The sequence below is a fragment of the Pelodiscus sinensis genome, chromosome 5, assembly GCF_052426305.1.
Source record: "Pelodiscus sinensis isolate ZL-2025 chromosome 5, ASM5242630v1, whole genome shotgun sequence".
NCBI lineage: Eukaryota > Metazoa > Chordata > Testudines > Trionychidae > Pelodiscus > Pelodiscus sinensis.
In genome coordinates, this window is record NC_143056.1 from 72444798 (window position 1) to 72472568 (window position 27771).

The 27771-nt window shown below is 43.3% G+C and overlaps 1 protein-coding gene across 19 annotated transcripts in view; it reads right to left on the bottom strand.

Moving 5' to 3' along the window:
- The window catches only part of GPHN (gephyrin), a 527119-nt gene that overhangs the window by 268104 nt on the left and 231244 nt on the right, over positions 1–27771 (bottom strand). For 9 of the 19 annotated variants that reach the window (XM_089778535.1, XM_075927413.2, XM_075927409.2 and 6 more), the window contains exon 5: positions 19041–19079. The exons of the other annotated variants lie outside the window; for them this stretch is intronic. In XM_089778535.1, coding sequence (XP_089634661.1) covers positions 19041–19079 — 39 coding nt within the window. The remainder of the gene's footprint in view (positions 1–19040; positions 19080–27771) is intronic. 19 annotated transcript variants of the gene reach the window in all.

The following is a 27771-nucleotide window of genomic DNA, read 5'->3' on the forward strand; positions in this document are numbered from 1 at the left end:
CTGATGACTATTTTATGTAAAATGTTCATTCTTTTTAATCTCTTATCTAATGCATAAATTATTAAAGAGCAAATTTAATTCACTATAGGGAAACTTCCCTAACAATTTAGTAGAGTAGGGAGAGAAGCTGGTAAAAATCATAAAGGTTCTCTGTTCCCATGCATGTATCTTGCTCTCCCTTTAAGCATATTGTTAACTGTTATTAATACAGAATGTGGAGAAAAAAAATACAACAGTGCATCTAGCAGAGTTCAAAAAAATTAAAGGATTTTTTTTAGAGGAAGATAAGAACATACTGGTTCAGACCAAATATTCATCTAGACCAGTATCCTATCCTCCAACTGTGGCCAATGTTGGGTGCTTCAGAGGGAATGAACAGAATAGGTAATCATCAAGTGATCCACCTCTTTTGCCCATTCCCAGCTTTTGACAGACAGAGGCTAGGGACACAATCCCAGCCAATCCTGACTAATAGCTATTAATTAACCTATTCTCCATGAATTAATCTAGTTCTTTTTTGAACCCTCTTATTGGTCTTGGCCGTCCCAGTATCCTCTGGCAAAGAGTTCCATAGGCTTAGCTGTGCATTGTGTGAAGTAGGAGTTCCTTAGTTTTGTTTAAAATTTGCTGTCTATTAATTTCATTAGGTGATCCCTAAATTCTTGTTATGAGGAGTAAACACTTCGATATTTACATTCTTCATACCAGGCATGACTATATAGACCTCTGTCAAATTTAATCTCTCCCCTCAGTCCTCTAATTTCCAAACTGAAAAGTCCCAATCTTATTACCCTGTCCTCCTATGGAAGCTGTTCCATACCCCTAATCATTTTTGTTGCCTTTTTCTGAACCTTACCCCATCTCAAAAAAAGATTTATGGGACAACCATATCGGCATGCAATATTCAATATGTGGGAATACCATAGTTATATAGAATCAATATGTTTTCTGTCTTATTATCAATCCCTTTTTTAATCCGTTTACTACTTAGACAACTGCTGAATAGTGATTGTTTTCAGAGACCTAGTCACAATGACTCCAAAATCTCTTTCTTGAATGGTAATAGCCAATTTAGACTCCATCATTTTATATGTATACTTGCGATATTATTTTCCTGTGTACATTACTTTGCATTTCACATTGAATTTCATCTGCTACTTTGTTGCCAAGTCATCCAATTTTGTGAGATCTCTTTGTATCTCTTTCCAGTACAAAAAGCAATAGGATGGCATGTGAGCAACTATGTGGAATGAGCATAGCTCAGATTCTTGCAAGAGAGGAAAAAGAAAAGGAAAGCAACTCAAGATTAACAGGTTATTCATTCTTTCCCTAACAGTGTTACAAAGAAATAACATGAAATCATACAGTGGAAATTGGATATAAAAATACATGATTTTAGTGAAGTTGAATGAAAGTCCTAAATTGTTTCAAACTTGTGCAATTTATAGCTTCAGTCAAGATGAAATGCCACTTACAGTGAAGTCATTTTGGAGGTGTGGGGGGTGGAAGCAGGTACACTTCACTGTAAGAGTTCTTCTGAACTTGTAATTATTTTCAAAGGGGGAAAAAACAAACAACTGATAATTCTATCATCTGACAACTCCAATAAGGAAGAACTAAACTCAATGAATGAAATCCTGGCTCCATTAAAGTCAGTCAGGATGGATAAACCTCAATGGAGCCACTATTTATCCAATTTATTTAGCGTGACTATCTGAAAATCTTGGCTAAGAGAATCAGCTCTCCATTAGGTGTTAAATTGATTATCCACACCATACTGACTTTTTTTCGTTGTGGTATGGGACCAACAGAGGTGAAATACACAGTATATATTTCAAGCAGCACTGCCAAATTTAAGAACGGTAGAAGTCTATTTAGTTTTTTTAACCTTGTGTGTTTTTATTTCATGGAGTCATATGATAGGATTAACAATGTAGGAGCTAAATAAAGTCCTTCTGTAATGTGGCACTCACAATTCTACAATGACTGTGACTAGTTTAATCTGCTACATTTTTGAGAGAGCTTATCTGTCTGTGAGTGTGACTGTTCATTCAAGAACTCCTCCTAAACAGGAAGAGCTAGGACCACCTAATACACTATACAGCTTCCTCTTATCCTAACTTAAAGCAGTGTAAGGGTTTGGTTGTACCAGGAAAACTGGATGTGCATGGAATTGGATCGTGTCTCATAAAACCACACAGAAAAGAGACAGAATCACCAGGCAGGTGAAAGGGACTGGCTGGGGCAGCACCCCCTCCCCGGTCTGGGACTACCCCAGACCTGAGCCTCCCCTGCCCTCCTTTTTGGGGAAGGAGAGCTGACACTCCACCCCTCCCTAAATTCGCTCTGGCTGGGAAGTGTAGGGGTCAGACAAGCTGTGAACTTTGCTCTTGCTCCCTGATAGGGACAGGAAGGGGAAGAGCAAACAGCTCTGGTATGAATCTCAGGGGGCGTGCTTTGGTTTCCCCCACCCCGTCCTCCCCATGTGCACTCTATACACACACACACACACACACAGCCCCCTGCCCTAAGCCCTCTATATCGCCAAGACCCTACCCTAACTCTTGCACCCCTCACATCCTCGTCCCCTGCCCTGAACCCCCCTATAGCCCAGTACTCCCCAAGCCCCTGCCTTGAGCCCCCCCCCCTTTGCAATCAACCAAACATTTCTTACAGGTGCTGTTGTATCACAACCCACCCCTCCCCTTTTCTCCTGAGGCCTCCCTTGAGGGGGTTGTGATACAACAGTACCTGCAAGAAAAAACGGTTACTTACCTCTCATAACTGTTGTTCTTCGAGATGCATTGCTCATGTCCATTTCATTAAGATGTGTGCACACCACGTGTACGATTGTTGGAAGGTTTTGCCCTCATCAGTACCCACTGGGTCAGCAGGGCCCCACAAGTGGCACCTGCATACCTAGGCATATATACTCCTCTGGCCAGCCACTCCCTCAATTCCTCTCCAACAAAGGAGAGATGGGCGGGATTTGGAATGGACACGAGCAACACATTTCAAAGAACTGTTATAAAAGGTAAATAATCATTTTCTTCTTCGAGTGATTGCTCATGTCTATTCCATTTACGTGACTCCTAAGCAGAACCATTGGAGGTGGGGTCAGAGACTAGCTAGAAATGGACTGCAATCTGGCTTTTGCTGAATGCTGAGTCATCCCTGGCCGGCTGAGCTACTGCATAATGATTCGTGAAAGTGTGAATTGAGGACCAAGTAGCTGCCCTGTAGATAATCAGGTTAGACACCTATGCTACAAAGGCAGCCGGAGCGGCCTGGGCTTTAGTGGAATGGGCTATAAGAGTGGGAGTTGGTATCTGAGCCAGGTTGTAACATGATGTGCTACAGGCAGTAATCCATGAAGGAATATGCTAGGCCGAAATTGGAAGACCCCCTCATTCTTTCTGCTATTGAGATGAATAGTTGGGGGCGAGGGACCTACAACATGGTTTTGTTTTCTCTAAATAAAAAGTCAATGCATGTCTCACATCCAAGGTGTGCAGACCTGTTCTTTCCCGATAGCATGTGGTTTTGGATAGAACACTAGCAGAAAAATATCCTGGTTAACATGCAACTGTGATACCACCTTAGGCAAGAATGCCAGATGTAGGTGTAGCCTGACCTTATCTTTAAAGAAAACAGTGTAAAGTGTCTCCAAGGTTAAAGCTGAGAGTTCTGTTACCTGTCTGGCAGATGTGATGGCTATCAAAAAGGTGACTTTCCATGGCTCAATAACAAGCAAGTTGTCAACAGCTCAAAGGGAAGGCCTATCAACCTTGTGAGGATGAGGTTAAGGACACAAGGTGGGAGAAGCTGATGCACATGCAGGTACAGTCTATCTAACCTCTCCAAAAACAGCATACCATCGGGTGTGCAAATACTGACTTACACTGGTTAGTGGGATGGAACACAGAGCTAGCTGCAAGGTGAACTCTAACTGGAGGGTTTCCTATTACCCAACAGGACACTCTGAACTCATTCAGAGCACTGCCATTCTGACCCCATCAACCACGGGACTTTCAAGCCATGAGATGGCGAGACTGGAAATTCAGTTGACAGAGCCAGGCATGGTCCTGAGTTATTAAATCTGGAAACAAGGGGAGGGCTATGGCATCCTCTACCAAGAGAGTCACGAGTGTCGTAAACCAATGCTGATGAGGCCACAATGGTGCTATGAGAATCAGGGATAACTTGAACTCCTGCACCCTGAGGATCACCCTGTGAATCAGTGGGAAGGGGGGAAAGGTGTATAGGAGGCGGGATTGCCAGAGTATCTGGAAGGCATCTCCCAGGGATTCTGGGCTGTAGTTCAGGAAGAAGTAGAGTCGGAGGCACTTCCTATTTCTATGGGTTGTGAATAGGTCGAAGTGAGGAAAACCACACCTGCAGAAAACACTTACAGCTATATCTGCTCTGAGAGACCATTTATGTGTTATAAAGGACCTGCTGAGTTGGTCCACCAGGGTATTCTGGGGCTCCAGGAGGTACGAGGTCTCCAGCTGAATGGCATGCGTTATGCAGAACTCCCGGAGAAGAAGGGCTTCATGGCAGAGGGGAAAGGAATGAGCTCCATCTTGTCTGTTGATAAAATGATATAAAGCATTGCTGAGATGTCTGTCAGGACTAAAATGCACTTGTTTTATAATTGGGGCAGGAATGCTCGACATGAGAGAAACTGCCCTCAGCTCTCGGACGTTTATGTGCAGTGAGAGTTCTGGCAGGAACCATATACCTTGAGTCCTCTGGTCTCCCCATCCCATATCAGAAGCATTCGTCACCAACCAAACTGATGGTAGTGGTCTCGTCAACTGGACTCTGGTACAGATGATGTTCTCTTGAAACCATCAGGATAGGGAGCGCAGGATATCTGAGGGGATGGTGACCACAACGTCCATGAGTCAGTGGCCTGGGTTGTGCACTCGAGCAAGCCACAACTACAGAGGGCGTAGTCTCAGTCTGACGTGCTGCACTACATACATGCATACTGCCATAAGCCCAGAAGCCTCATGTAATTTCTGGCTGAGAATCAGAGAGAGATGTAGCTGCAGGACAGTCTTCTATGGTGAGGAACCAGGCCCTGAGCAGGGAGACTGTGACCATGGTAGCACCCATAAGAACATAAGAACAGCCATCCTGGGTCAAATAAAAGGTTCAACAGGAAGCACAATTGGAGATATGTGTCCTGCACTAGGGCTATATGATCTAGTACTTGAGTGTGGGAAGTGCCTCTTATGATCCCATCATACAGGTACCGTAGGACTTGAACCTGACACTTTCTGAGGAAAGCAGACACCACCGCCATGTACTTGGTGAAAACCCTGGGGGCTGTGGTCCTGGCCAACTGTAAATCGAAGAAACCACTTGTGGGTTGTACTATATGAAAATAGGCATGATTTAAATCAAGGGCAGCAGACCTGTCCCCCTGGGCAAGAGATGGGATAATAGAAGCTGAACTTTGCTTTGGGTATAAATGTATTGTGATCTCTGAGGTCCAAAAAGGAACGAAGGCCTCCTTTGGAATTCAGGACTAGGAAGTAATGGGAGTAAAAACCCCTGACTCTGAAGGAATCTCCTTTACCTTTCCTAGTGCCAGGAGCTGATGCACCTCCTGATGTAAGAGATGCTCATGGGAGGAGTCCCTGAAGAGGGACAGGAAAGGGCAGGTGGGAGGACAGGTGGAAGGGAAAGGAAGGGGATAGACTATCTGGTTTCCATCATGTCTAGGACCTAGCGGTCTATCATGATGTGGCAAGGTGGAAGCCATACAGACAATAGACAAAGGGTCAGTCTCAAATGATAACTGCTACACTGTCCTCAGGCATCCCTTCACAATCTCAATCTGGGTACCTGTCCCTTGTTAGAGGGCCCTGCACCTTGGTCTGATAAGGCTCAGAAATGGTGCCTATTATTCCTCCCATTAGTGTTCCTGCCTCTATGCCTCAAAGTCCAACCTAGGGCCCTGCTACAATGACTGAAGTGGGGGCCTAGGGCTGTGGGGTCATCTCTTAGAGGTTGGGATGTGAATGCCCAGGGACATTTGTGTAGTCCTTGAGTCCTTAAACCATGGAGTCAATTATCTCTTTCATTGGAGAAAAGGCCAATGCCCTCAAATGGTAAGTCCTGAATAGTTGTTTGGACTTCCGGGGAAATGCCAAAGACTTGGAGTCAAGAATTTAATCTTACCACCAGCCCGTGGCCACTGTGCGGACAGCAGAACCAGCTGAGTCAAATGCTGCCTGCAGAGATGCACAAGATACTACCTATACTTCATCTGTAAATACAAAACTTCTGGCAGGAGTCCTATGGAAGAAGATCTTTAAACTTCTCAAGCATCAACCAAGATTTATAGGCATATCTGCTCAGTAAAACCTACTGATTAGCAATCCTGAGCTGGAGGCCACTGGAGGCATAGGCCTTGCAACCTAGAAAGTCCAATTTCTTGGGCTTCTTGCTCTTAGAGATAGGACCTGGCTGGCCCTTGCCTCTCCCTGTGGTTAACCGCTTGAACATCCACAGTGCCTGGTGGAGGGTGAAAAAAGAGGTGCTCATGGCCACTTGTGGGACATAGTATCTATGTTCCACCCATCTGGCTGTGGAGGCGCGGGTCTGCAGCAGGGTCTTGGTAATCTTGCTTATAGTTTTATTGAGGGGAAGTGCCACCTTAGCTGGATCCTCAGCATTTAAAATGTCCACCATTGGGTCGAGTCCTCTGAAACCTCCACCTGGACCCCCTGGTTTCAGGTGAAGCATACCAGAAGCTTCTGGTGGATACAAGAATCCACAGAGGGCATAGAGTGTGATAACCCTGCCAGTGCCTCCTCAGGGGATGAGGAACAAGATTCCTGCAAGGCCTGATCCTCAGGCTTCTGATGGGGTTCAAGGTCCTGAGAGGCAGGCGTCTGCTCTGTTACATTATGTGGGTCAGCCTCTGTGTCACCTTCTAGTGGTGGTTCTGCTGACTCCTTAAGGAAACTCTGCCTAGAGCCCAACCTAAGAGACCATGAGAGTGGAGTTGTGGACGATGAGGCCCTGAATAGACAGAACTCAGAAAGGATGTGGCAACGTCCTCCAGCGGTAGGTCTGAAAATGACAGACTCTGCCTCCAAACCCAAAGAGTATTCAGATGCCAACCATGAAGGTGCCGATGAGGTCGGTGCCAGCAATCAGTACCATGTAGTATGCTGCGCCATGCGCTTCCCTTGGTGCCAAACCACAAGTGGGGGCATCATACATCATAGTGCTGGTACTGTCACCAGAGCCACAACTCCGGAGGGGGCTGATGCCAGCATGACAGTGGATGTAGCGGACGGTACCAATGACTGCAGTACCAAATGAAGGCCCGAGCCACTGATGATGCCGTCCCTAAGACTGTTTGTCTCCTATCTCTCGGTGCCAATGCTTCTGCCTATGCTTAGGCATGAGAATCCACCTGGTGCCCCGAAGCCAATGGGGAAGCCAGAGAAGAAGTCAGTTCAATTAATTCTCTGACTGTCTTGAATGTGTCCAGGTCGATGGATGGTCCACTTCTGTAGCCATTTCCTTGTCCAGACTGGGATCCCATACCAAGCTGGCTGATGGCCAAGCTGACGGGGCCAGAGTTTTAGAGTGACCCGACTGAGGACAGGCCATTTATGCCTATTGTGATGGAGCTCTTTCCATCTTAAATCTCTTTTTCTTCTGTAGCACTTGAGACAGAATGGTGCTCTCCTGTATCAATACCAGTGCACTATGGCTGGCCAGAGCTGAATCAACAGCCGATGTGGTGTGGAGTGTGGACTCCATAAGGAGGATTTTCAACCATGTATCCCTTTCTTCCTTGGTTCGCAGTTTAAAACTCGAGCAGATCTTACTGCTGACAGAAAGATAAGCTTATCCAAGGTACCTACGACATGGGTCATGCAGGTCCCCACAGGGCATAGGCTTTAGGCACTTTGAACAAGACTTGAAGCCCTAAGGCCCAGACCTCACTAACTAACCAACCAAACTATACTAAGTAGAAAAAACTTGAGAACAACAACTAGAACTACTAACAAACTGACAAAAACAATGGATAAGGCACACTTGCTAAAGCAAGAGAGGAGCATTCCAACAACCATTATAGGTACAGTATAAAGCACAAACTCATCCCTGACAAACAGACAAACACACCATTCCTACCCAGCCTGATAAAGGATATACACAGAATATTATTAAACCCAGTGTAAATTATTATTGGGGTGAGGGGGGCTACGGCTGTTCATACTTCTCTTTCATTGATAAGAGGGACAAATATATGAGCTTGTTCTGTGTAAAAATTTCATGCAGAGTAAGATGGATTTATCTGAGGTTTTGGAGCTGTGCACCTAAGTGCTATGTCAAGTCCTTGTGGCTGAGCCTCCCAGAGCTGAGTTGCTCTCAGGGTCCATGTTGCTCTGCTGTGGGATATGACCCCAACTCTCTGCTTTTTCTGGGGGAAACTACTCTGTCCTTCTGAGTCAGAACTTCTAATGAGGAACCCCATAGGGCTGATAGGTGGGTATAGTGGTATGAGCAGCCCATCAGATGACAGTCTCAAGGGGATCTCTGTGATCCATGCAACATGTTCCCGCAGTAAAGATTTTACAGGTGCCAAATATGTGGGCCTGTTGCTTTTTTCACAGGTAGTAAATAGAGGGGCTGCAGCTCAAAGATTCAAACTAAGAATGCGACGAGGAGTCCTGTGGCACCTTATAGACTAACTGAAGTGTAGGAGCATAAGCTTTCGTGGGCAAAGACCCACTTCGTCAGATGCATGTAGTGGAAATTTCCAGAGGCAGGAATAAATATGCAGGCCAGGATCAGGCTGGAGATGATGAGGTGATCCAATCAAGGAGGATGAGGCCCACTTCTAGCAGCTGATCTGGAGGTGTGAATTCCAAGGGAACAGAAACTGCTTTTGTAGTTAGCAAGCCATTCACAGTCTTTGTTTAATCCAGAGTTGATTGTGTCAAACTTAAAGATGAACTGTAGCTACATGAGCTTCTGTTCCCTTGGAATTCACACCTCCAGATCAGCTGCTAGAAGTGGGCCTCATCCTCCTTGATTGGATCACCTCATCATCTCCAGCCTGATCCTGGCCTGCATATTTATTCCTGCCTCTGGAAATTTCCACTACATGCATCTGACGAAGTGGGTCTTTGCCCACGAAAGCTTATGCTCCTACACTTCAGTTAGTCTATAAGGTGCCACAGGACTCCTCGTTGCTTTTGCAGATTCAGACTAACACGGCTACCCCTCTGAAACTAAGAATGGTAGGACTGTATAGTTCTACCCAGAATGGCTAAAGGTAGCAGAGTCTGTTACCAGAGGGGTGAACTTGAGAGTAACTGCAAAGGGATCTAAAGTTGTGAAAGTTCATCTAAACAACCATTAAAGGAAAACATAATGTTAATAAATATTTGAAGAGTATACACAACAAGTATAGAGAGGATTGTTAAAATTGGCTATAAAGCACTGTAACTAGCAGTAAAAAAAAAGTTAAGCAAAAATTAAAGTAGAATATCACGTCAATCTTCCTGGCCATGAAATCTATTAGACTGTTTTCAGTCTTTAAGGAAAAATGATAGAAGCCTCATCAAACTGAAAATTTAGCTAGACAAAACCTGAAATATGTGCTATAGGGAACAATCCTATTCTGGCCAATGGAGGTTAAACAGAATTAGACCCTCTTCTCATGAGTGCCTTTTGGCCAAGGGCATGTGCCTGCACACTCTTTCTACTTATTCTGGCTCCAGCACAGAATGATGTCCCAAAGCTCCCCCCTCTGGATTGCCTTAGGATCAGGCTTCCTTCTTCCACCTGATACTCTGGTCAGAGTAATATAATGTAAAATGGAGTTTACCAGGGTTCCATTTGGTATTTTACCTCAGAAATCCCTTCCCGCCAAAACCAATGAGTGCACACACTATCTCAGATGCTTTTGCACCCTTCTCCATATCAGCAGCACACGGCACTCACCCTTTGCACTCAACCCTCTTTGTTATGCACTCAATCATGATTCTTTGCACATGGCCCCATATGTTTGCACCCAGTTACTATCCCTGTTTTCCCGCCTTGAAGGGTTTAAAATCTTTGTTCAGCGAATGACTCGGGTTCATTCACTGAGGTTCGTCTGTCTACTTGTCCATCTGTTTGTTTCCCTTGTGACATTCCACCATCTTGCTATCCGTGGATATATGGAAGTGAGTTGGTGAGGCCAAACCTTGGTGCACTGACCACCGTGTGTGTCAGATCGCTCCATGCATTGGATTACTGGCAGGTGCCAATTGGACTTGGACTCTAAGGGCTCACATACCAACTGATCTACTGGATTGGTACATGGAGCCGAAGGACTAGTGGAGGCTGAATCCAGAGGAACCATTCCACGAGGGAAGCAAGGATCCACCAGTGCCAGGCATCCGTTCCAGTGGAAGGAGTCGCTTCGAGGGATCTCCCTGCGTTCCTCCTTCACAGCTTAAAATTAGCTACGAGGTAGTAGGTCGCAGTCATCAATCGCCGCTTCCTATTGTAAAGTATTCTCTTCTGTTTCCAGGTCTGTCTATCTTCTATTATTTCTAGGGATAGGGTGGGATTGTTTTCAATGTGTTTATTGTTGTGCTCTACCATTTTAAAATACATGGTTTGGCCCTAAACCTTGTGACTTGATTGATTACCAATCCAACAGTGATAGAGATAGTAACACCAAGCCAAATCTGGCTTCTGTGCAGAGACATTTTAATATCATAATTGGCCACAGAATAATTGGTACCTGAGTCTCTGGGGTAAGACACCTAATAGCTATTAGGGGTTGGGAGGGTACCAGGCTACCCACTTCTCTGGGTGCCAGCCCAGGGACACTGTAAATAGCAGTTGTTTGCTGTTTCCTAGTCAAAGTTCTACTGTTATTCTCTGGGCCACTTCCCCATGGTCCCACAGCATCTTTTCCATTACCTCAGGGCTTTGTCTAAATAAAGTCCCAGCCTCACCCTATCCAGGTTTCTGCAACTCTTCCCACCAGCCAAGCCCCAGCGTTCAGTAGTTGATCCTAAGCCTCAGTCTGACTTACAATAAGCTCTCCACAGTGAGCTGCCACAGTACTGATCAGCGGAAAGTAATCAGGAATAGCCAACATGGATTCACCAAGGGCAAGTAATTCCTGACCAATCTGATTAGCTTCTATGATTATGTAAGTGGCTCTGTGGACACGGGAAAGTCAGTGAATGTGATATACCTTGACTTTAGCAAAGCTTTTGATACAGTCTCCCACAGTATTCTTGCCAGCAAGTTAAGGAAGTATGGACTAGATAAATGGACTATAAGGTGGACAGAAAGCTGGCTAGATTGTTGGGCCCAACGGATAGTGATTAACAGCTCGATGTCTGGTTTGCAGTTGATTTCAAGTAGAGTGTCCCAAGGATCGGTTCTAGGGCCGGTTTTGTTCAACATCTTTATTAATGACCTGGATGAGGGGATGGATTGCACCCTCAGCAAGACTGTGGATGACACTAAGCTAGGGGGAGAGGTAGATATGTTGGAGGGTAGGGATAGGGTCCAGAGTCACCTAGAAAAATTGGAGTATTGGGCCAAAAGAAATCTGCTGAGGTTCAACAAGGACAAGTGCAGAGTCCTGCACCTGGGATGGAAAAATCCCAAGCATTCTTATAGGATGGGGACCGACTGGCAAAGTAGCAGTTCAGCAGAAAAGGACCTGGGGTATGTCTACACTAGCTCGTTAATTCCAGTTAGGTAAGCAAATCAGGCAACCGGAGTTGCAAATGAAGCCCGGGATTTAATATCCTGGGCTTTATTTGCATGTTCCCGTCCGGCTGTCATTTTAAAATCCCCCTTAGTTCGAACGAACTGCCCGCGGCTAAATGCGGCAGTTTAAAGTTAATCCAAACTAATTCCTCAGTTCGGATTAACTGTTACACCTCATTCCACGAGTGTGCCCTTGTAGCCAAGAAGGCTAATGGCATATTAGGGTGCATTAGGAGGAGCAATTCCAGCAGATCTAGAGAAGTTATTATTCCCTTTTATTCGGCACTGGTGAGGCCACATCTGCATTATTGCATTCAGTTCTGGGCCCCTCACTATAAAAAGGATGCAGACACATTGGAAAAGATCCAGTGGAGGGCAACCAAAATGATTGGGGTGCTGGAACACATGACCTTCGAGGAGAGGCTGAAGGATCTGGGCTTACTTAGGGTATGGCTAGACTGCGGGGGGGTTTCGGGATACTGGAGGTATCTCAAAAAAACTCTGCTGGATTCAGGGAACACGTTTGCTCTTTTGCTTTTTTTTTTTTGCACGCAAAAGAGCAAATGCGCTCTTTTGGTAGCTCCTGTATTCCTCGTTCTACGAGGAAGAAGGGGGCTTTTGTAAGAGGTTTTTTTTCCAACATTTGGCCTAGTCTAGATGGGTCAAATGTCGGAAAAGCCTCTTCTGACAAAAGTATTGGAAAAAGCTATGCAAAATGCGGAAGCTTTTTTCCGACAAACAGATGTGGTTTAGATGTACCCTTAGTCTGCAGAAAAAAAGAGTGAGGGGGAATTTGATAGCAGCCTTCAACCTCCTAAAGGGAGGTTCCAAAGAGGAAGGAGAGATGCTGTTCTCAGTAATGACAGATGGCAGAACAAGGAGCAATGGTCTCAAGTTACAGTGGGGGAGGTCTAGGTTGAATAGTTTTTCCTAATATTTCACTAGGAGGGTGGTGAAGTACTGGAATGGGTTACCTAGGGAGGTGGTGGAATCATAATCCCTAGAGGTTTTTGAGTTCTGGCTTGACAAAGCCCTGGCTGGGATGATTTACTTAAGTTCGGTCGTGCTTTGGGCAGGGGGCTGGACTTGATGACCTCCTGAGGTCTCTTCCAGCCCTAGAATTCTACGATTCTATGCTGCTCTCTCAGGGTGTCTCTAGACTACAGGGTTTTTTTGAAAAAGGGGGCCTTTTTTCAAAAAAACTTCCCCTGCATCTAGACTGCTGCTGCATTCTTTGGAAAGTAAATTGAAAGAACGTGGCAGTTTTTTAGACTGCGGAAAACTTTGTTTTACGAGGAATAATGTTTTTTTCTAAAGTGCTCATTTTTGAAAGTACTAGGTATAGACTAGACGCTCTTTTTCGAAAGAAGCTTTTTTGAAAGTATCTTTCAAAAAAGCCTCTTTCGAAAGAGTCTTGCAGTCTAGACGTATCCTCAGCCAGCCAGTCACCCAGACCCTACACTCCAAAGAGAAACTGCCTGGCTCTAACCCAGCAGCTTTCTTTATACTGGCTTGCTAGGCCCTGATTGGTTGCCTTTCACAGTGCTGCTCCAGGGAGCTTCTCTTTTCCTGGGGCTGGGAGTGTCAACACCAGTAGACTCCAGCAGGAAACTTCAGGGCCTAGTCCAACTGTCACAATGACTTTCAAGTTTTCTTCATTTCTGATTCTCTTAAATCTGTTGTTTTAATTAGCAGAGGCATCCTCGCCTACCTGTAGCCACAGGTTTTAATGCAAGAGAAGTGAGACATCTCAAGACTGTACTATGAGTATACTTTTTTCACATCTACATATTAGAACAGTAAGTGATTTTCCCCCAATCTACACTGAAAGAAAAGACATCTTTTATGCAAGAAGGACTTAGAGAATGTGTAAGGTTTTTGATTTTTTAAAATCCAAATGTACAGTACATGTAATAGATAAAACGTAAAAGAAACAGTTTTTGATAAAATGTGATGGTAATCAGAAAAGATGTCATGTAAATATGGCATATTTAACACAATTTAAAAAAAATAATTGTTTTTTTTTCTTAATTTGGTTTTAATTTTTCTTAATTTGAACAACACACCTGCAAGACTGACTTGCCTTGATAACGCAAGAAGCTGCCTGATGTAGTTTTGTCCTGGTTTTCTTACTAATTTACTTTTTTAATTAAAAAAATATTTAAAAGCTCAGAACAATGCAAAAATCACCAATTATGTGGCCTCAGATCACTTGCCAGAGGCTCCACGATCTACCAGTAGATCCTGATTTACTGGTTGGTGACCACAGCTCTATGTTCTTAATGTAATGACTCCTTTTGACAACCGTTCCAAAACGCCAGGGTGGGACCTAGCAAAGAGAAATGTCATTGAGAAGAGAGGCCCGGAGCAGGGGAAGAACTGGAATGAAAGTAGGCACTGAGATCAGACAGCTCTTTTGCTAGGACAGCGGTGGGCAGTAAAAAACCAGCAGCCTGCCATGGTTAGTTCCTGGCGGGCTGCCACTGTTTACTGCAGATATTGGGCAATCACAGCTCTCGTTGTCCTGGTCTGTGCTGCTTCCCACCAGTCCCATTGCCTGCGAACAGTGATCCACTGTCAATGAGAGCTGCAATACCTCAATACCTGCAGAGACAAAGGTAAATACAGAGATGGAGGCCATTCCCTTGTTAAGACCACCAGCAATGCAAGGTTGTTGAGGAGTGTGATGCCATCAACCTGCTACAGTTGTGCATTTGCAGAGTGTGTTTGGGAACTTGATAAAAAAGGTGGAAGAGCACTTATGTTTGGAGAAGGGAGAACATATGAACCAATTGAGGGGGGAGGAGAAGCAAGGTTATTGTTTGGGTGGGAAAATAATAGTAGTAATAGTGGTCAGTTTCTTAGTTTAGAACACAAAATACAAGAATTCTCAATTTTCTAAGGATCAAAGTGAAACCCAACAAACTCATAGGGAAAGTCCAGTTTTGATGGTATCTGAAATGCTATGTGTAATGTTAGGAATCACCTTACAAAGGGGAAATTGAATGTCTTGGAAAATCAGATGTTGTAAACAGTGTTTATAGAGCCTATACTGTTCTGGACTTTACCCCTGAGGAAAGTTGCCTTGAGGAATGTTATTCTCTTACTTTATAAAGCAATTGTAAGACGTTTGCTATAATAATTAAGCAAACTACAACACAGGTAACACCAGATTGGAATAATTTAAATGATAGGAAAAGTTAAGAAAGCTTGGTTTGTTTTAATTGGAAGGAAGATTTTAACATAATTTTTCTCTATGAAATTATGAGAGAGAGGAGTCAATAGAGACTGAATGTTCATTCTGGTAGTAGGTACAAAAGGATCATCCAAAACCAAGAAAATTAGGAATAACTGAAAACTCCAGCATGTCTTAGGAGAGATGTAGTTTATGAGTTTGAGTCTAGGCTTCTGACAATGACATATCTCATTTCGGGATGTAATAGTGTAGTTGATTAACCAATTACAAAAGCTTATAGGTTAATGCTATAGACTACATGCATTTCCCTTCCCCCACTCTTGCCAGTAAATTTTTTAGCAGGCTGGCCAGCAGCCTGGCTCAGTCCTGGCTTGCGCCGGGTCCCGGACCAACCCATGCTGTGGCTCTGCATTGAAAGTGTATTGGCAGCCAGGCAGAAAGACAGACTGGCTCAGTTCCGAATCGTGCAGGGTCCAGGAGTTCAGACCCGACCTAGAGAAGGACTGCTGCCACCTCACGCTGCTGTCTCTATCACAGGCAGCAGCATGGGGCAACAGGCAGCTGGTCCATGAAGGGAGCTGGTTTTTAAACTGGCTTCCCTCGCGGACCAGCTCCCGCCTGGCACCCCACGCTGCTGCCTCTAGTACAGAGGCTGCAGCATAGAGTGGCAGGAAGATCCTCAGGAGTGAGGCTAGAGTGCACTGGCACTGGTCCCACCCCCAGGGACTATAGAATAGTCAACTAACTGATAAGAATTCATGAGGTTACTCGACTCTTCAATTAACTGATACTTAACATCCCTAATCTCATTGAATAAATCACAGCAGAGTCAGATCCTAGTTCCTGCTCCATGCAAATAGGCCAAAAAGATGCCATAAGGGAACTGCTGAAGATTCTTTAAGCACTGAGAATGTGTTAGGGGCATGTCTAGTGGGAGGGCATATGTCTGGAATGTACTGCACTCCAGTAATTTCCCTCTATTACAAGGCACCTTTGGTTCAGTTGCAAGCCAGTGTTGTTCAGTACAGCGATTTAAGTGCCATTTTAAAAGTTAACCATTTGAATGTTTAAAACATGTCATTTGAAGAGTTAACTGATTAAGCAGTTGGTGTCGATCCCTCTGGTAGGTGCAGCTCGAGCTGCGCCCACTCTGGCAAAGCAGCACTGCTCCTGCAGGAATGCACGGCAGAGCCCACTCCAGCTGTACAGCATAGCTAGCTCACTCCAACCAGATGGTGCTGCTGTGCCTGCTCCAGTTGGTAAGGGGGCTGGCTGTAGTCGAAAATGAACTTATCCTTTAACATCACTAGTTTAAAGTATCAATCTCAAAATCAGGGAGCTGTAAAAGAATCCTGGTTTAGTTTCTCTCCTCCATTGTAAATGGAGAATCGTCATCAAGAAGGGGTCTTTCTAGTGGGGCCGTGCATGGATTAATTCTTGGTCCCATACTATATAATATTTTTATGAATTACATGGAAACTTAAAATTCCCATAGATAAAGTTTTTAAGTGACATGAAAACTGGGGGAATAGTAAATAATTAAGAGGATGGGTCACTGATACAAGGAGATCTAGATTGCTTGGTAAACTGGATGCAAGCAAACAATATGTGTTTTCATATGGCTAAACGTATGCATTGAGAACAAAGAACATAGGTCATACTTGCAGGATAGAAGCCTCTATTTTCGGATACAGAGACTTTGGGGATCCAGGTGGATAATCATCTAAATATGAGGGCCAAATGTGATGCAGTTGCCAAAAAGGTCTAAGGCAGTAATTGGATATACAAGGGAATCTTGAGTAGTAGAGAGGTTTTTTACCTTTGTGTTTGACACTAGTATGACAGCATCTGGAATACTGTGTCCAGTTCTGATGCTCACTATTAAAGGATTTTAATAAACTAGAGAAGGTTCAGAGATGAGCCAGAGAATGTTTAAGGGATTAGAAAACATGCTTTATAGATTGAGTGCCTGAAGTGTGTCACGGTTTAGTTTAATAGACAGAGAGTTTAGGGGAGACTTGATAATAGTTTATAGGTACCTGCTTAGGGGACAATTATTTGATAATGTGCTCTTCAATCTAGGTATGACATAAATTAATGGCTGAAAGTTGAACCTAAACAAATTCAGATTGGAAATATAATATACATTTTTTACAGTCAGGGTAGTTAACCATTAAAACAATTTATCAGCAGGCTTGGTGCATTCACTATCACTGGCAATTTTTAAATCAAGACTGGATTTTTTAAAAAAGATATAGTTTAGGAATGATCACGGGGAAGTTCTATGACCTACATTACACAGAAAGTAAGACCAGATGTTTAGAATGGTCCCTATAATCCTTAGAATCCATAAACTGTGCCAAGTGCCTATTGAGCACAGCTGAGCATTCAACCCTTAATGCAGGGTTGGGGAAACTTTTTTGGATCGGGGGCCATTGACCCACAGAAATAAAATCAGTCAGGGGCTGTACACAAGTGAGAAGTGGAGATAACTCCTTCACTGTGACCCCCGATTAAGAAAGTGAAAGACACTTTCTGTATTCCCTTCTCACACCAGAGCCTAGGGGGGGCCTGCCCTACTAGATGTTGTGTACTTCAGCCACCAGGAGGGCAGCAGGGGGGTTGGAGCACCAGCACAGGTCCCCCAATGCTGGGGTGGGGGTCCTAAGCCTCGGGGGCCACATCCAGCCCCTGGGCCTAAGGTTCCCTACCCCGCCTTAATGTCTCTGAGCCTCAGCAATATGTGTTTAATATTTAATTACCTACCTTATAATGGCAGTACAAGCATTTCTGTAGATAATGTTGGTAAAGTGATTTTAGACTAAATAGCATTATATACATGCTATTTCCGGTAAACTGTAATACAGAATAAGTTTCCAGAAGAGGTAAATGCAGTTAAGAGTTTAAAGGAGATTATTGCACACCTCAATCTTTTCTAGGAGGAGAAGTGATTAAGTAGTCCCATGACAAAGCAGGTCAAAGATACAGAGGTCATTGTTAAAGTGCTTGTATCTTGGGATGAAGCAGGGCACACTGGAGGCAGATAATAGCCTTTTTCTGTTCCTCACATTTCTTATGATTTTTTCCCCAAAGTGTGCTTATTTGGAAGTAAAATCTAAACAGGTGGGCAGGACAGCAGGAGAAAAATGCGAGGAAAATAAGCAAGTGGACAGGCAGCAAAAGGGCACTGTCAGTGTGTAATCATACTGAAAGGGCAATAAGAATATAATGTAAGCTAGAAAGCAGGTGGAAAACAGAAGGGAAATGCCAGACACTCAGTAAGTCAATAAGCAATATCAAGCAGTCAGCAGATGCACAAAGCAGCAAGACAACAATTCCAGGAAGTCAAAAATTGCACACAACAGAAGGAGGGCAATACCAGGCACTCAAGAAAGGAGGCAGGGCAACAGGAAGTCAATGCCCACGTGCAATCTGATGCAGAGAGCAGTACGAAGGTAATGCTAGCCACTTAACAGATGGATAGTGCAGAAGGAAGTCAATGTCAGGCAATCAGATGGTCAAGACGGCAAAGCCACACAATCAAGCAAAAGGCCAGGACTTCAGAGGGGCAATGCTCAGCTGCCAATAGGCAGATATAGCAGAAAGAGCAGTGAATGCAAGGTAATCCCTTGGTGTACAATAGTAGCAAGAGGCCAACGTCCATTAATAACTGAATACAACTGCTGGCATGGAGAAAATGGAAGCTTGATAAAAGGCCGGCAGCAGAATGACAAAAGCTTTTCAGGTACTGGACGATAGTGTGAGCAAAAATCTCTAAAAATAGCATTAGATTAACAGTGAACCATGAAAATCCAACAAAGAACAATTCATAAATGGAAACAGCAGATGAATTTGAGCCCTAGTGCCTGGGAAGGCCACAGGACCCGCCTATAAAAAGAACTGAGAATCCACAAGGAAATCAAACAAATGGAAAAAATGAGCCTGAAAACTGTTTTTGATCATTTTTAAAAAAGCCAAAAAAAAACCAAACCCCAAAACAAAAAAACAAACAAACAAAAAAAAAACTAGCAAAGAATTAGTTTGGAAATGATTGGCTGGAATTGAAGTTGTTGCTTACCCCTCTCTGGAGCCCACAAAATAGGAATGTTGGGAATTTCTGCAGCAGAAAAACAGAAGAGAAAAGGGATTTCTGACTCCCAGTTTGAGAAAAATCAGGTCAATTAAGGGCTCGGTGAAGTGTTTGGGGCAAAATAAGAATTGGTCTGAATCTCTGCCTCTCTCTGGAACAAAGCGTTTGTTGAAATCTGAGACAGGTTTAAGAAGCCCACATCACTTTTGTCTCATGATATCCCACCACTACTTCTAAGAACCACACTTACCTCTAGTGCAGGCTATGCAAGTAGAGATGAGAAAGAGTATCAAGAGCTCACTCCCATATCCACTGCAAGACACTTAGTGAGGACAGACAGCAGGCTGATGCAAGTCATTTTATGGGATACATTAAAGAGGTTCAATAGCCCCAATTCACCTCTAGCAAAGGCTAGTATTTAAAGTTGTCTAGATAATCACCTCCTACTCTAGGGAGTATCGGTCTTTATGGGAATGGTCATTTTCTTCTCCAAAGGCATTTGCTGTGCTGTGTTTGGAGAAATTCAGCAACTCCTTCTCTGTACCTTGATGTTGCTGTTCTTTTGCAAATCAGGGGCTCTCTAAAGCTTCCCTTATATTTGCATCTCAAAATATGTTTCAGATATCTCACTGGCTGTTTGGTTTCATAAACACACTTTTAAATCTGAGACATAAGTATTAAGAAAATCACAGAAGTAACCAGACCGAGTGGAAATACAATTGCATCCTTTTATGTAGTTGCTGTTGCCTCCTGCCAAACTGGGGTATGTCTACACTACCCTCCTAGTTCGAACTAGGAGGGTAATGTAGGCATACCGCACTTGCAAATGAAGCCCGGGATTTGAATTTCCTGGGCTTCATTTGCATAAGCCGGGCGCCGCCATTTTTAAATCCCGGCTTGTTCGAACCCCGTGCCGCGCGGCTACACGCGGCACGGACTAGGTAGTTCGGACTAGGCTTCCTAGTCCGAACTACCGTTACTCCTCGTGGAATGAGGAGTTACTCCTCATGTAGCCGCGCGGCACGGGGTTCGAACGAGCCGGGATTTAAAAATGGCGGCGCCCGGCTTATGCAAATGAAGTCCGGGAAATTCAAATCCCGGGCTTCATTTGCAAGTGCGGTATGCCTACATTACCCTCCTAGTTCGAACTAGGATTGTAGTGTAGACATACCCCTGGAGTGGGGGCTTGACTGAGAATTATGAGGGCCTGCGTGGGGAGAGATGAAAGTGACCACAGATGTCATCCTGAAGACACTTCAGCAGGACATACTGATCTACACTTCAGCAGGGCACCTACACCCATCTTTTCAGGCCCTCAAATTACATCCTCTTAAGATAAAGGTGAGCAGACAAGCTGGGGTGAGGGAGAGATCATATCTGACAGGATGTACAAAAATCCTCACTTTAGATTTGAAGGTTCATAGTATCCATACTGTATTTATCCAAACCTCCAAAACATATAAAATTCACCCAACACTGATTCCAGAGTCCCTACTTGGTCAAGATCTGGGTTTTACCTCAATTAGGAGACATGTTAGAGGGAGTAAATTCAAATTCAAAAAAGCCTCTGAAAAGACCTCAGTGGATGCCAGTCATTGGAATTCCATCTTCCTTCTTGAAGTTGTTTTGTCACTCTGGATTATTACTTCTATCTTTCTATCAGTTAAATCAGCATCTTCTTCTCCTCTCAATCTCCACTTCACTAATGGAACCAGCGTTCTCTCCTTCAATGTCAATTCAACTGACAGAATAAGCACTCTCTTTCTCAGCCTCTACTGGGATCAAGTATCTATTTCTAGCTGCTAGACTTGCACTCACACAAATGAGATCAATATCCTCCACAGTTTCCAACTCTTTTACAGTGATGGGGTAAAGTCCTTTCCCAATGTCTGTCCTCCACTCCCCATCATCCTATAGTTCAGCCCCTTTTCACAGACTCCTAATCTCAATTACCAGACCCTAAACAGATTTTGTACTTTCTTGAAGGATCCTAACCTCAGTTCTTGTAATTTAATTGTTGCTCTTGCTTGACTTCCAACTTGCATCCCATATTCACTGATGGAATTAGGGCCCTGCCTGTCAGCTTTCATTTCCTTTCATTGAATCAGCACGTTCTCCCTAGTGTGATAGCTTTCCTAGTTTTCTACTTTATAGTAGCACCTTTTCTGACCAATTATTATACACACTGTTTTATACTGGTCATTGTAAATCCCATTTGAAGTGCTTCTAGTACAAAGCACTTAAGTATTTTTTTCACATTTAATCAGCCACCTATACATCAATTTCATACAGTAAGACTGAAAAATACCTACATCCTATTTTGGCTAGGTTATATAGTGCAACAAGTGGCCAAATGGTCAAGGTGCCCTTTTAATTATCTGATTGCCTGACACTGACTAACTTTTGCCCTATCCATCTGATGAGTAGTTACATTGCCGTCTTACTGCTCTTCTCCAGACTGCAGAGAACCTCAGACATAGGAGAAGGTGCACTAGTTGTATTGTGCTGTGCTTTGTCAAGATTTGGGAAACTCACAGAAGTCACCAATAGAGGATTAATAAGGATTTTCTGTGCAATTCTGTACAGCAGGATTTCTGAGCACAGTAAGGCAGCTGATGAATCAGGGTCTACTGGCCATAGAAGGGGCATGTCTTCCTTAGCCTGGCAAAAAGACCTCCCCAATATCAAACACTGTTAATATGGATTTTGAAGAGAGTGGAGGAAAATTTAACCCTAAGAAAGGAACCAAGAGTAACCAGTAATATTATATGATAAGTGTGGGGACACAAACTAGTCAATTATACTGTACTGTAATCAACGGAAGCAAAGTAGCCATTAATATTCTACAGTAAAAAAAGATACTCAGTCTATCTACTGGCAGGCAGCTTTAGCAGCTCTTGTGATATCAAGAATAAATGTGGCCAGAGTTAGTTGCATTGCATCACAAAAACAGTGGCTCACATCTTTTCTTTGAGAGAGTCTACCCAAGACTTAAGCAGGAATGAGCTAGAATGAATGTGTCTCATGAAACAATAAACCAGCTTTCATATATGAAGTAACTGAACAGGGTTAAACAATGAAATGCAAGAAATGAAAATGGTTTGAAATATGGATAATACAATAATAAAAGGAGTAATTTAGGATTATATATGCCATAGATAATCATATTATGCCACAGATAATCATATTATTAAATATATGAGAGAGTTAGGCTTTGATGGAAAAAACAAATTATCAGTTATATCACAAGATGTGATAATGGGCACAAATTGCCTGATGGAAAGCAAAATCTTTATTTTTTTTGCCCACTATCAATATGAATTTCATCCTTTGAGAGGGAAAGAACAGTCCCTGTGAGAACACCTACAATTGTCTAATTGACAGGAAACATTTCAACATATGAACTGCTTTAGTATAATACTTATTGGAATTAATAAAGGCAGCTGAAAAGTAATTATTTACTTGAACACAAAGAAACAAACTGCTATATATGCCCTGCCTAGCTCCTCTTCTCACTGTGGTAGAAAGAGAGTTTTGGTGCGGTAAAGAAAGATTACATGAGAAAACAACAATTGGATGCTGGAATTCTCTCCAAGCCCCTAACCAACAACAAAATACACAACCGAGGAGACATTTTGTTAACCAACGGTTTGGTTCAAAATGTTTCACTTCTGTATTTTGCATGCCTTTCAAGACAACATTTGCATCCTACTCCTTACCTTTTGAATTTTTCTATATATGGAAGTCTATGACTCTGATCTTTTTTGCTTCCTTTCTCTAGACTGCTTCTATTTTTGTTATATCCTTTTAGAGAAGGTGTGATGAGAACTGAACACAATACAAGGGGGACATTTAATTACTTAATACATATTTTTAGTATTATTCACTGTTTTTCTTAACGTAATATCTTATTCACTTCTTTATACACTGCTGTGCAATGAGCAGATGCTTTGATTGAACTATCCACAATGATGTTTAGAACAAAGATCCAAAAGACCTGTTCAAGATGAAAATTCCAACAATATGGTCTTTTGGGGGTCTTATTCTTCCCCTCTTCCATTTAACTGTAAGAATCCTATCAAAGGCAACTCTGGCTCTCCCCCGCAGCCACTGAGGAGGGCCAGGCTACAGCTACGCCAGTGGGGGCTCCTTCTCCCCCATGCCCAAGTCCTTTCTTTCCTCTACCACCTACACCCCCACTGCGGCCTAACTCTAACCCCTCCTCTTCTGGCTAGGGTTGCCAGATGGTTTCAACAAAAATACCGGACACACTTGACATTACATCACAATCTCCATTACATCTTATTTAGAAAATACCGGACATTTATATTTTCTCAATTTGTTTCCCGAACAGAAAACTCAAATTCTGGACTGTCCGGTTCAAAACTGGACATCTGGCAACCCTACTTCTGGCTGAGGCCACATTAGGTCTGGCCCTCTCCTCTCCTGGCCTCCGGGGGTTGGGGCAGGCCAAAGCTGTGGCCAGGCATGGCCGTCTCCCTCCACAGCCTCCAGAGGGATTGGGCTAGTCAAAAACCATGGCACCAGGGAGGCAGGCAGTTGGGTGGCTGTGTGGCTTTCACCCCCACCCAGCACCTTGACATGCTCCATGCTCTGCCCCGGGCACCAGGGAATGGGGAGGAGGGAGGTGCAACTGGGAACTGGGGAAAGAGGATGGGGGAGGGAGGAGTCAGGAGGGATGCAGAGTGACGTGATGACATCACTGTCATCCCACAGGAAAAACTTTTATAAAGAGAAATATATAGAAAAAAATAGATGGATTACTTTGCATGTTTTGTACATGATACTAAAATAAAAGACTAGTAAGTGAGGAGGAGATAGACTATACTTAAATACACAGTAACTGTGATGGGGTACACTCGTCCCACTCTGGGTGAGAGGAGGTTAGACCTGCAGTCAGGGCTGAGAAAGCCATACTCCTTCCGTCTTACTGGGCATGCTCCGGGTGCACAGATCTAAAAGAGAGCAGCTCAGCTCAGTTGGGGCTAACTGTTCAGGGGAAAAGACACACCATCTGCTCTGGGCAAGCCACTGCAGAAATCCAGGCACAGAGCTGCTGCAACCCAGGCTAAAGGCAAGACACTTCTAGAGGGCTCATGAAGTTTGGAGATGCCAAGTAGCAGGCAGCTCATGGACCAGGGTAGTGAGACATCTGCATAGCTGTTGGGACAGCAGCAGGAAGTAGCCAGGGGAAGACAACGGCTAATCAATGAGTAAGCCCATGGCCATGAGCCACCATGCTTTGGTAGGAGTTTTTCCCTGCTGACTCAATGGTTGGCGCTACAGCCACTAATAAGGCCCTGGTTTCAGTGGAGAGGGACGGCCTAGAATCCCTGCCAGAGGATGTAACCACCTCCCTTGCCTCCTGCCCCTAACCAGTACTAATAGTGATCACCGCATTCTGTGGAGGAGCAGCCGCAGAGTCAGGAATTCAAAGGCAGTGCAAGCAAAATGCATTGAAAAACATCTCATGATAACTGAGCTCCATAGGCAGCCAGAGGCAGACTTCTTCAAGAGAGAGGAAGGAGCATGTTGGGAGTAGTTCAGATCTGTGAACCTGCCCTGCCTGGGGAGCACCTAGCCATACAGTGTCAGGGAACAAGGCAGGGAGGGCTGTTGAGAAGCCAGCCAATGCCCTACCTCGCACAGTGCACAGAACCAGAAGAGGCAGGTAGTTCCCACCAGTTTCTGATCTGCTGGGTCCTGGCAGGAGGTAAGGGGAAAATGGAAAGCAGAAATCTGAGGAGGCACATGAACATATGTGAGTCAAAAATTTAAAATTCTATAACCACCAAAACAAAAAAACCCAACATTAACACATGAAAATACAAAGTATCCTTACATCAAATGCTAATAAGTTGTCAAGCAGCATTTTTCTTACTTTGCCGATCTTTGGGAAATGGCATGTGATACACACATAATATTTGAAAGGGGCCTCATCCCAGAACGTAAAAGTACATAATGGGATCTTGCTCCAACCTTAATTAAAATACAAGGGAAGGTTTTTTGTTAATACTTGTAGTTGTTCAAAAACTTCCCCAACACGCCTGTTTGGGCCTGATGGCACATCAGTGTGCCCTGTTACAGCAGTTGGGAAACACTGAGATAACACATATTTCAAGGGACGATTTAAGGTGAAATGGCCCATACACACCCCTGTAGTTACAAGGAGGAAAGGAAGGGGGGAAGGGGAAGCAGCTGGGAGTATTTGACAAGAGTTACAGGTTACTATAGTGGGTTATATTTTAACCCACTAACAATCCTCACTAGCTGCTTCCCCTCTCCTCTTCCCAGATCTGAACAACAGCTTAGTATAAGCTTGAAAGTGTGCCTCTCTCATTAAGAGAAGTTGGTCCAATAAAAGATATTTCCTCACTCAACTTATTTCTGTAATACCCTACGATTGAAACAGCTACAACACTGCATACATTAACCCATGATTGTCAATTAAGACACCACCACCAATAACACAGATAATAGGGGAACAACTCTTGAAGCTATTGTGTAGAGATTAACAAATTATAATCACATTACTCTTTCAGTACTAGCCAGGAAATGACCAAATTATCTACCCATGGGCCATGCAGAGTATTCTTCCCACTTCCATTTTCTGGTGATACCATGGAATAAAATTGTTATTTATTAAACTAAAATAAAATCTATTACAGGCCAGAAAATAGGATGTCTCATATCTTTCAATCTTTGTAGGTTTTTTTTTTTCAATTTGAGCAGAGGATTGTGAATATCTTAAATTAAATGGGAAGTGGAAATTATTAGCATGCTATTTTAAAGTACCAGGAAAAGTTGTGGTAAAGCAAACAAAACCATTTATCAAGGGGGCAAAAATAAAATAAGAACCTGGTATATAAATAGAAGCTGGCATTCTGTATCTTTCAACCTCCTCATATTAACAGGTTCATCTTCACACTCTGCGCAGACATTACCAGCTCTCTCACAGAGCCAAAGAGAAAAGATACAGGACCATATCAACCTCTAATCTTCAACCTACTTCTTTTGGCTAAACTAAACAGACTGAGCTCTTTACATCTCTCTTTACAAGATGTTGTTTTCAGTCTTGGAGAAGCTAGCCAACGCCCCCACCTTGCACAATGCGCAGAACCAGAGGGGCCAGGTAGTTTTTGTGGCTCTCTTCTACACCCTTTCCTTTTTTTCAAAATCCTTTTAATGATATGGACACCATAATTATCTTTCCCACTGATGCTGTATATAGAGATAAAATCACATCAATACATCAAATGCACAGCTATACAGCATTAACCTCTCAAACTGGCCTCTCAGTCAGATATTCAGATTAGTAGGGCAATTTTACAATGGTTGTTTAACTGCAAGTTTTTAGCTTGCCTTCCTGAGGATTGGATTGCGTGCTTATCTCCCAGCAGCAAGAATAAGTGAGCTCATTTGAAGAAAGCTTATCTACAAATAACTGGAGTTTTTCAAGAGTTTTACCTCTGAATAGTCATATTATCCTCAGACCTTTCCCTCTTCCTTAGAATTCTGCCACTCTCTGGTCATTTTATTAACTGGAACCAAGGCAGAAATTCCCTCCCCAAATCCTACATCCTGCTACAGCTGCTTTGTAGCTCACAGGTGTTCCCAGTGCAGTGTCTACTGCTGCTTTGGCAGTAGATTAAGTTTTTTTAGATGTTCGAAGATTCTGGCATGCTGCCAGATTCTCCTGAGGTACACAAGAGAAAGGAAGCTGTGATTTTTAGGCTTTCCAATTCAGCAAAATCTGACTGGAATTTCACAGGACAAAGAAAAGGCACTTCTTTAACCTGAAGAAATCCTGCAGAATAGCAAAGATATGCTGCAGAATGGAGCAAAAAGTACTGACAAGAATTCTTTTGCATGAAAAGTATTAGGTAACCAAAATTTAGGGGTCAATATCAGCTCCCCATAAAAAAAATTATATTACAACTTTTTTAAAGAACCACAACATTGGTGAACAAAGGGAGCATGATATACATATCGTATTTGGATTTTTGATACTATATCAAAATGTATGTATATTGTATCTCAAACTACCCTTTCCTCCCCAAAATAAGCATGGATAAAAATCTATTAATTTCAATTGAAAACTGTCTACCAGTACTGATAAATAAGGCTGTGTGTCTGTTGTGGAAGTCATGGATTCTGTGTCTTTCCATGACCTCTATCACTATTTTAACTCTGAATTTCCTTGATGTAATGCTTAGTCTTGAGTCAATTACAATGTCTCTATAATGTTTTCCCTTTAAATTAATGAAATACACTCCTAATCTTAATTCTATTTTAATGACCATATCTGTCAGATAATTATACCATATGGTTCAAAACACTGGACTAGATTATGGGTTTACCATAAGCCCAAACCAAGAGCCATATGTTGCTGTACTCTCCTGGAAGTAGCAGAGAAACCATGTTATGATCCATGAGTGTCACAGTATGGTTCCCACATGCTTCAGGAGAGAAGGAAACTGTGCCAGCCCTTTACCTCTGCCTTCTCACTAACACAGAGCACACACCCCGTTAAAGTTCTGGCCACCAGCATAGGAAGGGCAGTTATAGCCTTGCAGAGGCTTCTCTTCCCTCTAAACGAGCGGTTCCCAAACTTTTTTATACTGGGGACCAGCAAACCCAGTCACAAACTTTTGGCAGACTGGTACCATCCTATTTGCATATTCATTATGAAAACAAA